Source organism: Siphateles boraxobius, unplaced genomic scaffold (genome assembly GCF_051911475.1).
Source record: "Siphateles boraxobius isolate OS27281-9 unplaced genomic scaffold, OSU_SipBor_1 66, whole genome shotgun sequence".
Taxonomy (NCBI): Eukaryota; Metazoa; Chordata; class Actinopteri; order Cypriniformes; family Leuciscidae; genus Siphateles; species Siphateles boraxobius.
Window position 1 is genome coordinate 5,824,610 of NW_027509193.1, and position 13,242 is coordinate 5,837,851.

At 38.8% G+C, this 13,242-nt stretch overlaps 1 protein-coding gene across 2 annotated transcripts; it reads right to left on the reverse strand.

Moving 5' to 3' along the window:
• Window positions 1-286: 286 nt before the first annotated feature.
• On the reverse strand, window positions 287-12,880 carry pmp22a (peripheral myelin protein 22a). 2 transcript variants are annotated; one of them, XM_077211799.1, is made up of 5 exons: window positions 12,807-12,880; window positions 2,155-2,245; window positions 1,932-2,025; window positions 1,184-1,324; window positions 287-1,077 (listed from the first exon to the last, which is right to left on the reverse strand). In XM_077211799.1, the coding sequence occupies exons 2-5, from the start codon at window positions 2,230-2,232 to the stop codon at window positions 917-919; spliced, it is 474 nt and encodes a 157-aa protein (XP_077067914.1). In that variant the 5' UTR covers window positions 2,233-2,245; window positions 12,807-12,880; the 3' UTR covers window positions 287-916. The 2 variants fall into 2 exon arrangements, with proteins under 2 accessions (XP_077067914.1, XP_077067913.1); XM_077211798.1 differs by lacking the exon at window positions 12,807-12,880 and adding an exon at window positions 3,127-3,302.
• Between the last annotated feature and the right edge of the window lie 362 nt (window positions 12,881-13,242).

The window sequence follows — 13,242 nt, forward strand, 5'->3', positions numbered from 1 at the left end:
AAGTGTACATATGATGGACACTTTACTATCCCATGAGGCCACAGGAGAGGATTTATAAATGTCAGTGAAGTGACGCAACAGTCGCTGGTAGGTCACATGATAATGACAACGTGGCGAATGTAGTACGTCCGGATTTCATTCATACTGCACACATTCATATAGAATATATAGAACATATTGCAGTTGGGAAGTAATCACTTATTCAAAATAAGTACCTACTAACTTATATGATGTATGTGATTTCAGAGGCAGCCTCATCTGAAGTATTGAAAATTGAGACAAGGAAAAAAAAAGGATATTTATTTTTTTCTTAAAACAAAACAAAACAAAATTAATATAGAATGAAGGCATCTCATAAGGTAATATATGATCTATAAAATGTTTTGGTGAGATTTAACACAACATATGAGTCAATATGTACCATATCTAGCTATAAAGTTCGGCAATGGTAAATACATGGCATAATTTCAAAAATTTCAACAAACAAAACAACACACTTCTGGAATTTGGATATAAGAAAAATTTCAAGTCGACATCAACAAACTCCCTTAGAGAATACACTTTATTATGACATTTAAAAACAAGATATTGGAAATGGGTTATAACACACAATGCAAAACAAACAAACAAAAAGATTTATACTTTTCCTATATCTCTCCTCCTTGAGTAAAACTTTAAAAAGTCAGGGCCTTCATTGACGCGTCATAGCATTACTATTTACAAAAAAGTGATATAAATAGGCTCGCCAGCCAAAGACAACCATTGTGTCTTCTCTGTATTGAATCTTCATGAACTGTCAGTTTTGGTTGATCACATTAGGTCTAAATATTCAGGCCTGGAGGAGACGGCCGTTTGGTTAGAGTCTGTCAGCTGAGTAGTGTTCTCAGTTCTAGCACAATCCCTGAGGGCTGAACTCTCATTCTTTCTTCCTCAGGACAATGTAAATGAAGCCACTAATGAGCGTGAGAGGGAAGGCCAGCCAAGCCAGGACGAAAGCGTAACCGTACGTCTCACTGTCATTTTTCCACTCTGGACCCATCACCGTGTAGATGATGGCCCCGCTCATCACGAACAGACCTACGGGAGAGAGTGAAAGAGAGAGACAATATAAACATGTAGATGGGGGTCCTTCCGCAGGGACAGGTGAAATGGGATGTAATAGACCAGGGAAGGAAATACTCACTGGCGAGGACCTGAAAGACGGCCGTGAAAAAGAAGCGACCTCCCTTTACGAGAGTGAAGAGCTGGCAGAGGAAGATGATGAAGGAGATCAGGGAGAAAATGGTGGCGAGGACCATGAGCGCCTGCACTGCTTGACGCCAATCTGACAGATTGTAGAGAAACACAACAGACGTAAACAATAAAGAAAATTACTTCTGGCCAGCACATTGGGACCATTTATACACTTGCGTAGATTTTATAGTCTTTTACTTTTGTTACCTTAGCTGCTTTTTTACTAATTTACTATTCTTTTGTCATTTGGTTTCTCGTAGAAGAACACATTTCATTGAGGTACAGATATGGAACTTATGGAAGTTTATGTAATTTTTAAAGGGATAGTTCATCCTTCACTCACCCTCAAGTTTTTGCAAACCTGTTGAAAACAAAACAAGATATTTTGAAGAATGTCGGACACCAGACAGTTAATGGGCCTCATTGACTTCCATAGTGTGGGGAAAAAAAATGTTTCTGTCAGTAACTGTTTGGTTAATGACATTCTTCAAAATAACTTCTTTTGTGTTTGAAATTCATACAGGTTTGGAACAGCTTGAGTGTGAGTAAGTGATGACAGAATTTAAATTCTTGGGTGAACTATTCCTGTCAATAATGCAATGAACATTGTACCGCCGAACACAAGTCCGTCAAAAATGTAAACAAACCATCTAGGTATTCAAAGACAATGATTTTTACCTTACATTCACTTAACTCACCTGCATCACCAGTCCCATGGCAGCGATAAGCTCCATTACTTTGTGCGCAGTTATACCAGAGGTCATAACTTGCATCTCCATGTTTTCTCCAGGCCTGTTTAAAAAAAAAAACACCCATATGATTATATCTACACATAAACCAATCGTTCACAAAATTCCACCTAAAAACTATGACCCAATACAATCATGCAAAAGCGAATCAGACCACAAAAATGATACTCACATTAGCACATGTGGAAACGAAGAGAATGATAAGGTCCGTCAGATGCAAGACTAACGTTGCAAGCAGAATGGCCAGCATTTTGGGGGCTTGTCTAGAATAACAGAAAAAGAAAGTTAAAAAATACACACTTTATAATGGGCAGCGTTTTACTCGTGCAGTTCCACATCTGGTCACCAGATTGCGCTGCTGTCAAACTCATCTCGACCCAAACACCCCTACAAGTCTGTCTATTTTCTCTCTTTCTTCTTCTACATTTTAATTGAATACATCTGTTTTTAGGATACATTACGTTAATAATTACACTAATCACACTGCATTGTTTGAAAAGCTGTCTAAATGTCTATTATTTATCAGAAAAAACATCCTCACAATCACACATACAATCCAGTCACGTCACTTTTTCTCTCTCTCTCGAGGTGCCGCCTTTTTTTCGTCACGTCTAAACTGTTTATCAATATGTTACTCAAGTTTTTTTCCCCATCTGAAAGTAAAGATTATGAGAGGCTGGCCAACATTAAACAAATACAATTATTATGGAGTACGAATTGAAGCAGATTTCTCAAACAGACAATAGGCAAAGGAGGCAAAACATTCCTAAGCAGCGTTTGTTTTCATCCAGACCCGTTATTGTAAAACTCAGCCAGCAACTGCGACTGCAGTTTAAGATGTGCTCATTTTAAAATAAGCCTGTTAAGACAAGCAATGCAAATACTATGAATACTATTACTATAAATTAAAAACAAACCTCTAAAAAAACATAATATCGTACTAATAATCATCATAATAAACTTTGAATGAAACAGCAAACTTCCCGTGAAAAAAGACAAGAGGCTAAACGGTGAGCAAGGAGATCTTCAAATGGAAAATAATAATAATAGCCTACATAAAACGTGGTTGAATCTCCTGAAATGACGAAGTTAATATTCCATAAATGAACTAAAGAAAAAAGAAAACCATAGTTCTCAAACTTACAGGTGAGGGAGAGATTAAAAATCCTTTAAAAGCGAAAGAGAGCAGGAAGAAAACACTAGGTTGCGTTTACTATGTGATCCGGCCACTATAGATTCTCAAAGCACAAGTCTCTGTATTCCAGATGTAGTAGGCTACCACAGCAGTGTTTGCTTTTTTTCCTCCTTTCTTTTTTCCTCTCTTTTTTTTTCTTTTTAGAAACGTGAGAACACCGCCCTGGAGCGTCACTACGTCACACTTTTCTCTTTCTTTTCCCTCCCAAATTTCTCACTTTAGATGTTAGATAGAAAAGAGCTGATCGTGCATTTATAAAATATTTATAAATAAAACATTTATTCAAGAGCTTTTTGTCCCCGGAATGATTCAAACTTAAACTTGAAAATATGTTGGTAGACTTAGGGGAAAGTTTACTCTTTAACAATGCACAATGATATTGGTTGTATCACGAATTTATTATGCAGTTGTATGCATGTCATAAAGAGCTTTTAAGTTTTGCACACCAACAGCAAGATCAGCTTTGTCCGCCATTTTGAACACTGCAATTTAGTGGCACAGAGTGTGTCTCAATGTGCGAGTGTTATTAAAGTGTTTACTAGTGTGTGTGGATCCCCATAGGTCCCTCCCAGTGGCCCCACGGTATGCCCAGAATGTTGGCATGAGTTTGTTTACTCCTCCATCTGGACTGCAGAGTAAATGAATCTCCTTGTAACTCTTCTTAAATGCGTGTGTCCCTCAACACTGGAAATAAACATGTTTTGGTGCTGCCAGCATGACTATAAGGGTCCCCTTTTCTGTCAGGCCCTCATCAGGAGTCCCATGGCAGCAGCTGTGTTTGTAAATACAGTGAAGGAGGCGTTCCCTGTGCCACCCCTGTTTTTTTTCCTCTCTGCTTAGGTTTTGAGTGTTGCACGGTTTTGCTGTGGTTTGGCTCAGGAGTTCTGCTGTTCTGTGAGATGGATGGATTATGGGTCAGAGTAATAGGCTAGTGGCGGCAGGGCAAAACGTTTACCCTGATCTCCCTGTTTGATGCAGGTCGCAGGGAGGGTCATAAATATACAGCCTTGACATACTGGCTGTCCGTTCACTGTACATTCTGACATAGTGCTTGCAGTGGACCATTAACAGTGCACTCTGTACTAAGGTTTTTATACTTGGTGCTCACCAAAAGTTTTTTTTTTTTAATTTACCACTAACAAATGTGGATAATTGGAGAGACTACAGATATATAACAAATTATTAAAAGTCAAAGCACTTTTTTTTAATACATATTAGTGAGGAAGGTCAGCTTTGTCCGCCATTTTGAACACTGCAATTGTGTCTCACTCTCTTTATAGTAGGGGGAAAAAAATTAGATGGGAGGGAAAATTATTTCAGTGCTTTTGCACTCTCCCGCAAATGCTTTGCATTCTCCCAAGAAACTTTACGTTCGCATGCAACGTTTTTTGCGTTCTCCTGAGGAACGTAGGATTTGCTCGCAAAATGTTTGCGTTCCCCCAAGAAACGTAGCGTTTGCTCGCAAAATGTTTACATTCACATGGGAAACTTTCGTTCGCACACAAAATGTTTGCGTTCCCCTGAGAAATGTAGCATTCGCTCGCAAAATGTTTGCGTTCCCCTGAGAAATGTAGCATTCGCTCGCAAAATGTTTGCGTTCTCCTGAGAAACTTTGCGTTCGCTCACAAAATGATTACGTTCGCACGAGGAACGCAGCGTTTGCTTGCAAATTGTTTGCTTTCCCCCGAGAAACGTAGCATTTGCTCGCAAAAAGGCTTGTGTTCCCCCGAGAAACGTAGCGTTTTCTCACAAAAAGTTCACGTTCTCAAGAGAAACTTTGCGTTTGCACACACAAATTTGCATTCCCCAGAGAAAGTGTTTGCGTTCCCCTGATAAACTGTTCGCGTTCCCCCGAGATACGTAGTGTTCGATTGCAAAATGTTTGCGTTCCCACAAGAAACTTGTGTTCCCGAGAAACTTTGCGTTCGCTCGCAAAATGTTTCCGTTCCCCTGAGGAACATAGCGTTCGTTTGCAAAATGTTTGCGTTCACACAAGAAACTGTTTGCGTCCCAACAAGAAATGTAGCATTCGCACACAAAGTGTTTACTTTGCGTTCCCACAAGTAACTTTTGTGTTCTTTGACAAAATGTTTTTGTTCCCTTCGAGAAACTTTGTGTTCGCTTGAAAAATGTTTGCTTTCCCACTAAAAACATTGTGTTCGCTTGAAAAATGTTCTTCATTCCTCTATATGCAAACATTTTATTCCCCCTTTTGTCCATGGGGGAATTTGTGAGTTGATGAAAAGCTAATAATTAAAAAAATGTAAAATAGAAATGTTTATAAATAAAATAAAATAAATAAACACTTTGAAAATAAAATGCTTAAAAAAAAAGATTTTAATGTGATCTCAGACTTTTTTGATCTGTAAATAGAAAGGTTTCCTCCCTGTGAATGTTAATTATGGCTCACATGTGCACAATGAATGATGCCAGAAATTGTATATGGCTGTTTATAATATAGCTTGACAGGAAGAGCCATAGGCCATATGACTCCATCTTATTAAAACAACATCTATTTACTATAAGAAAATTCAATATTCTGACTTAAACATTTCCTTGTGCCCAAGCAGTCAATGTTGCCAAAGTGAGTCATGATTGAGACTGAGATGAGCGTGTATGGTTTAAATCAACTTGCTGCTTGAGTCAGAGAACTTATGGTCTGGCTTCATTTAGTTTATTGACCACTAAAACAGCAGAATGGATTGTCCCATTGTCACAACCTGTATTTTAAGGCTAAATGTGTTTAATAGTAGTTTAATGCTAAACATTAATGCACAATGTGGTGGTTTTAACAAACTACAGCTCGATTCTGATCCATTCCTGCTTTCACAGTGTTTTTTTTTTTTTTTGGTTTTAACTTCTGCGATATCATTGTTCATGTTGGAAAATGGTTTTCACACCAACAAAACTGACTCCAAACAAGTCCGCAAGCTCCAGTATGGAATCATCCCTTGTGAAAAAGAGGTCAATTTTATTGTATTGAAGTATATTGTCTTTTTCACAAGGGTTACTCAGAAATATGCATATTGTGTATTTTGTTTGTTTACTTGACTTGACTGTATGATTATGTCTAACTTCTGCACCATATAATTTCTGTCTCAACTATGTTTTGTAGTGATTACATTTTATCCCAAGCCTAAAGCTTGACGTTGAACACTTTGATGTCTCAAAACATATGTTGTGACTGAAATCTTTTCCGTTGTTAGCAGCTGGCGTTCCTCGTAACGGACAGTCCTGGTGAGTCACTCTGGCTCTCTGAGTTCTGTCTGCTTCGAGAGAAGGATGGTTGAGTGGGAGCGACACTTCATGCCACGCCAAGAAAGCGTGACAGTAATCAGGGAGGTTTCGTTATTAGTGTTGGATGCAGGACGACCTTGGGAATTTCACATGTGTCCGGGTAGAGGGAGGAGCCACCATTGTTCTGGAGTGAATCCGACGAAAAATAGTGCAAATGGAATTCATTGACTCACATCGGAGAGAAAGTGAGAGAGAAAAAGCTTCAGGGGTGTGGGCTAAAATTAGGATTATGTCACCAAAGAACAGAGGAAGACCAGCCTGCACAGAGCAGGGTGGAGGAGAGAAGCATTAATTTGCATATGTCTCGGTGCTGAAATGGGTTAGATCAAGATCATGGTGTGGGTTAGTTGAGAACTTTGGCTGTCGATTTTAAATCTTTCAGTGTCATTCCTCCAATTTCCCCTGAAACAAGATAGAAATAGGAGTAACTTTGTTGGTCTACCACCAGGTTTTGCAAAACACGTCCCTTAAGGCTATTTGTAGCTTGGACAAAAGTTCACAGCTGTATTGTGGCATAATAAAAGATAAGGCTTTGTCTGAATTACAGAGCTATAATTATGGTTGCTGTTTTTACTTTACTCTCTCAGACCAAATCTGTCCAAGATTTTCATGATTTCTACATAAACAGCTCTGGGATCTGTGTTGAATGTTTGTGTTTCACCCAGCGATGATCAGATATCAGGCCAGAGGGGCCATGACTCAGCTTATACTAGGACACAATGGCACACTAACCATTGGAATGATTAAATGCCCTTGCTAATGTGGCACATTTCATCCTAAGCACATTTCACTGAGCCCAGATGTTGGTAGGGGTCGATGCGATCTATCTGCCAAGTGTGAGGTAGAAGCTCTTTCAATCACTATAGGGATGGCCTTCATTCATACAAAGCTTGCTCCAGTTTTCTAAGGGCTTTCAAATTGGGGTCTGTAAGGAGGTGCTAGCTAGGTGGTCCAAAACAGTTTTAACATGCGTTTGTAGGGCTGCCAACGTTAACAAGGTATGAAGGTTTAACATAATAATTATTTAATGCACTTGATTCTGCTTATTTAAGGTCAGAAATCATGAGATTAATTGTGATGCATATATATATATATATATATATATATATATATATATATATATATTGTTGAACAATTTATTTACATTTATTCCTGTGATGTCACAGCTGAATTTTCATCATCATTACTCCAGTCTTCAGTGTCACATGATCTTTCAGAAATCATTCTAATATGATGATTTGATGCTCAGGTAACATTGACTTATTATCAATGTTGAAAAGCTGTTTAACAGTTTTTTTTTTTTTTACTTTTTCAGGATCATTCATGGATCAAAAGATAGTTAAAAAAAACTGTTAATTTGATGGTAAATAATGCTAAAAAAAAAAATAAAAAATAAAAATTTATATATATATATATATATATATATTGTGTAAAAGATCAATCTTTTTTTAGCATTAATAATGCATTTACAGTCACTTTTGATCAATTTAATGCATCTTTGCTCAATAAAAATAATTAGTTTTCTCTTAAGTTTCATATCTCTTCTTAATGTAATAGCCAGTAGAAAAGAGATATTCTGCCATCAATATAGTATTTTATTTTAGTACATTCTTGTTTTTCATATAAGTTTTGAAAAACAAAATTTTGGCATTAGTACAATGATAATATAATATATTGCAAATTATTTTACAAACAACATTGTCTTTATACTATCACACTTGATAATTTTCTTACTCGGTATAAATGAGAATTTGTACATGGAAACTTAGCTGCTTTGATATTTTAGGAAGGGGGCCCCTTGCTAGGGGATCGTCATATTTAGAGGTCCTTGGCGTTCTAGTAAACATGAGACCTTCCGAATCCCACCATGACTGAAGGGGAGACGGCTTAACTAAACTGCCCACCCCCATCCAGCCCTGAGTTCAGCCCCTCTGCCACGGCCCCCTTCCACAGTAACAGCCGAATAAATCACAAACATGCACCATGACGAAGCCCAGGCCTCGGCGCTGCAGCCATCTGTGAATGATTAGCACAGGCTTCCTGTTTGAGACTATGTCTTCAGCACACACATCCCAATCACTGCGTCAGGCTGTCACACAGCTGCATGAATCGCTCTGATAGCGGCCCAAGGCGGCAACCGTGCATCAATGAAAGATTTGAAAGGGATCGGATTCGCCCAAATGCATCTGGGCTCAGTGAAATGCTGGCTGAAAGGTGTCCACTGAGACCAACTTTGAGCTGAAGTCCACTCAAATTACAGCAACTGTTCCCTCCCAAACCCCAATAACACATTCCTGCTGGTCTAACAGTACTATAAACATGGCATCTCATACTGGACATCCTCTGGCCTTATTTCAATTAATTTAAGGGAGGTGCGGTTCAACAATGATTACAAACAAATTGTGAAATTTCGTGTCCAATATTTCGCCTGGTCCCACCAGACTCTCGTACATTTCATTTATACATAGAGTCTGGCACCGCTCCATTAACAAGCGTTAACTTCCTTGTAGGCGGGTACTCTATTGAAGTCTAAAACTATTGGATCTACCCAGAGTTACTCTGGATCTGCCATAACCAATCGCTAACTTTTGGTCGTGACATATGTCATGTCGAACCCCGTGGGGAGGAGGGCCACAACATCATGGCCACCAACAAAACTAAGCAAAGACTGTTCTTGCTCCGGCTTTAACTTCTTGATATTCGGCAGCATTGCCACAACGGTCCGTTATGGCAACGCTGCCGAATATCAAGACCTGGTTTGGCTTCGCTCGCATCTTTCTCCGTTGTCATTACTGAACTACAACTCAAAATAACGCACAACATCAACGTCATCGTTCTTAGCCACTCCCTCTGTTTGCTGATTGGCCCGGTAAAAAATTGACCGGAGAAAATCAAAGACTACAGCAGAATCCCAGACGTAGTACTGAAGGAAAATGAAAATTGAGCGGAAGTACGTAGGAGGGTGGAGCCAGGCTGTCCAATATTGCCAACTCCACCAACTTATTAAGGGCCCCAATAAACCTATGCTTTTATTTGTGTCTGACCTCAACCCTAAAGAGAAGCAATTAAATTGAGAAGATTTTTAAGTAAAAAAAGGCAGAGCCTCAGAGCCACACCTAACTATTACATTTACACTTAGGGCCAGATTTACTAAACAGGGCAATTTAGCGCGAGAGCCGAATCCCATAAAAGCGCTGATGGGAATGGAAGGTTCTGTGCGTGACCTACTGACGATGCACAAATTAAAGAACACAGACACAGCTGGATCATTTACATAATGACCAACGCAATCTACCAGTTAGCGTCTGGTTTAATGGCGCAAACACCAGTAAGTTGACGAGTGCAAACATTAGTAAATCACCTTGCATTAGTCATTTAAATATTCTCCTCCCATAAATTTTGTGTTTGAAAAGGAAACTCCTACAAATGCATTTGCAATTAGTTCAGCCGCTGTCCACGCCTTTCAGCACTCATTTTTCACTGTGTGTCTTTATTAAATCCTGATAGTAGTTTTTAACGCCAATAGAGGGTTTGCTCTGGCACAAGCTGTTAGTAATCTGGCCCTTAATCATTTAGCAGACGCTTTTATCCAAAGTGACTTACAAATGAGGAGAACAATGGAAGCAATCCAAACAAATAGGGCAACAATATGCAAGTGCTGAAACTAGTTCCAGTTATGGCGCTTTTTCCACTACACAGTACCAGCTCGACTCGACTCGCCTTTGTTTGGTTTTCCACTGTGTAAAAGTTGTACCTGTACCTGCTTTCGGGTACTTTTTATTCGTATCCCCTCCGGCAAGGTTCTAAGCGGGCTGAGGCGATACTAAAATGTGACGTGAAACACTGCAGACTGCTGATTGGTCAGAGAGGATCGGCACTATTCACTGTGTCATCATTGCACGCGCCAGACGGAGCTATTTTTTTCAGCAGTGTTTCGTTTTGCTGCCCTCAGCCTCTCCTGAAACAACGTTTGTCTTCTTGCTGTGAGAAATAGCCACAGTGAGGAGAGGTGTGACGTGTGCTCTTTTCGGCTCGTTAAAGACCAGTCTTGCTGCAACATTCTGGATCAGTTGCAGAGGTTTAACAGAGCAAGCTGGAAGACCAGCCAAGAGAGCATTGCAATAGTCCAGTCTGGATAGAACAAGCGCTTGGACAAGGAGTTGTGTAGCATGCTCTGATTGTAAGGGCCTGCTCCTCCTAATGCTGTCCAAGGCAAATCTGCAGGACACCATCGTCACAAGCCAATGATAATTCAAAGGAATTTACCAGCTGGAGTGAACTTTTCTGAAAGTTCGTTTTGGACTCCTGAAATGAATATAATTTTGACCTGGTTTTGTTCGAAATGACGACACACATAGTTTGTTCTCCGATTTCTCTTAAAGTCCTTAACAGCAGTAACAGAAATTAATGGAAGCTACAGCAGCTGTTAGCACTATAACATCACTCAGGGCTTCATGAGGGATGAGGTGGGTGGGCAAAGGTCATAATGTGAGACCCCTGTGGGAAGCATTTCCTCATACCTTTGGTAGAATTGCCCCTGAATGTCAAAAGCTCTGTGTGTCGTTACCTTATCCCAGGGTGTTGGCTTCATATGGTAAAAGCATTGATGCTAATAATTTCTTCCTCAGAATGAGCAGGATGAATAAAGAGTTTAATTTTCCTTCTCTGTTTGTGGGAAGAAAAAAAACTTTAATTCTTTGTGCATGACACACAGGGAAAGCCATTCTCATCTATTAAAAATCTCAGTAGAACACATATGTGCGGAATACCACTGTCTTCACATATTCACAGATATTTGAAAAAGGTGCATTGGTAACACACTCTAATTCAATGGTCCACATTATACATTCTAACTACAAGTAACTTTGCAACTACAAGTCATTAATCTATTAGTAGACTATCTGCTTAGTAACACTTTGTATGCTCCTCTCAACAGACATAGCCTACCTACTATAGACTATAAGTAATGCAACTGCATGTCAACTTATTAATCCTAACCCTGACAGTCTACTAATACTCTAATGAGAGTTACTTGACATGTAGTTCCAAATTAAGTTAGCTGACATGTGTCATAGTGGGATGCAGGAAGGCAGAGAAAGAAGATGATTTGCAATACAATGTTTGATGATAATCCAGGAGACAGGTAAACAGGCTGAGCAACACACTTACACATAACAGTGACCAGACAGAGAATGAATGTGAGGGACCAACTTATATAGCAAACACAAATGAGGATGATTAATAGAACACAGATGACACATATTAACTAATGATGAGGAGCGGGAAAACTGAACAAAGGAACACATTATGAACATGAAAACAAATTAAAAGTCCATGATAATGAAACTAGGCTGAACATAATGAAACAACATGTAGTTGCAAAGTTCGATAGTAAAATGGACTATCAAAATAAAGTGTAACCAGTGTCTGCACAGTAAAGAAAGCTTTATTTGGCATGAAACGGAAATTCACACTAGCTATTGATTTTATTGTGAACGATACATTTGTGCATGTATCATTTTTATTAATTGTATTTATTTATTTTAAGATCATAATTTTTAATCCAGATGACAAAACTCCATCTTACAGTGAAATGTCAAAGTTCTCTAAAACCGTCTACAATCATTTAGTCCGCTTAAACTCCGCCCGTTTTTAACAATCGACTGCAAGTTCACTTTCAAAACTGCCTCCATCCAATCAACAACCAGTGGATTGAACCAATTCTCCACCCTACATTTTTACATTTGAAAAATCCGTTTCACTTGGATGTTCATCACAATTAAAGATAAATTAATAATCATAAATTAAGGCATTTATGCCATAACCTAATTTGCATGAAATGTTTTAGCAAATTGGCTTGTACAAAAAATGCTTGACAGCAGCGCTGTAGGCCAATTTATTTTGTCTTGGCTGAGAAAAAACAACTAAATTGTTTTAAAGATCCACAGAGACACACATTATCTTATTGTGCAAAATGATTCCCTACTATTTTTATCTCCCTTTGCATCTCCAGAGAAGGAATGTGTGAGTCATTGTTTGTGGATGATCAACAGGATGATCCAGATCTTGAAAACGATCGGGAAATGTCAGTTGAGCTGTTAATCCAGCTGTTTACCACCACGCATGGAAGGACAGTTCATGTAAAAACCTGCTTCTTGAAACATACAGTGATATTAAAATAAATCTTATCAGATTGCAGCATGAGAAGGGAAAAAGACACTGTCAACCTGTTTCTGAGTATCACTAAACTAGCCTATACATACACACTCTTGGTATGCAGCCATATAATGTGCTGAAATGGGAGTGATTTGCATTGCAGGTATGCCCCTTACCGTATTAAGCCATATTAAGATTCCCATGAGCCACTTGCAAACGTTCTGTTTTTTCAGTCCACTGGCGATTCTACTGGGAGGCTTCTGCTTAGTCTTACATACATCGGCTTATGTGGTCAGTTTTTTAAAAAAAAAAAAAAGAGGGAGGGGTTTTCTACATTTAATACAAATTACAAAAAATATATCTGAAAGTTTACCTCATCCTAACTCCACACTTCCCCTTTTAGAATGAATGAAACAAAAAGCAAGGTGCTTCATGGCTAAAAAACTGAGCACTAAACATAGTATATCTATATTCATTAGATAGGTCTGTGGATTTCAGAAGGGGAATAAAAAGTTAGCTCTGTACTTCCTCTTTTGTTGTTTGAGGGTGGGAAACGCAGTGTAATTGGAACCAGAGCCTGTGTTTGTTTGAATTTTTCCATTATAAACTTAA

What these genes read in the sequence shown, in the direction of transcription:
- pmp22a (XM_077211799.1), bottom strand. Translation starts at nt 2,232, where the DNA reads ATGCTGGCCATTCTGCTTGCAACGTTAGTCTTGCATCTGACGGACCTT. An exon ending in TCGTTTCCACATGTGCTAAT is followed by an intron (nt 2,026 to 2,154) that starts GTGAGTATCATT and finishes TTTTTTAAACAG; the next exon opens with GCCTGGAGAAAACATGGAGA. An exon ending in CCATGGGACTGGTGATGCAG is followed by an intron (nt 1,325 to 1,931) that starts GTGAGTTAAGTG and finishes ACAATCTGTCAG; the next exon opens with ATTGGCGTCAAGCAGTGCAG.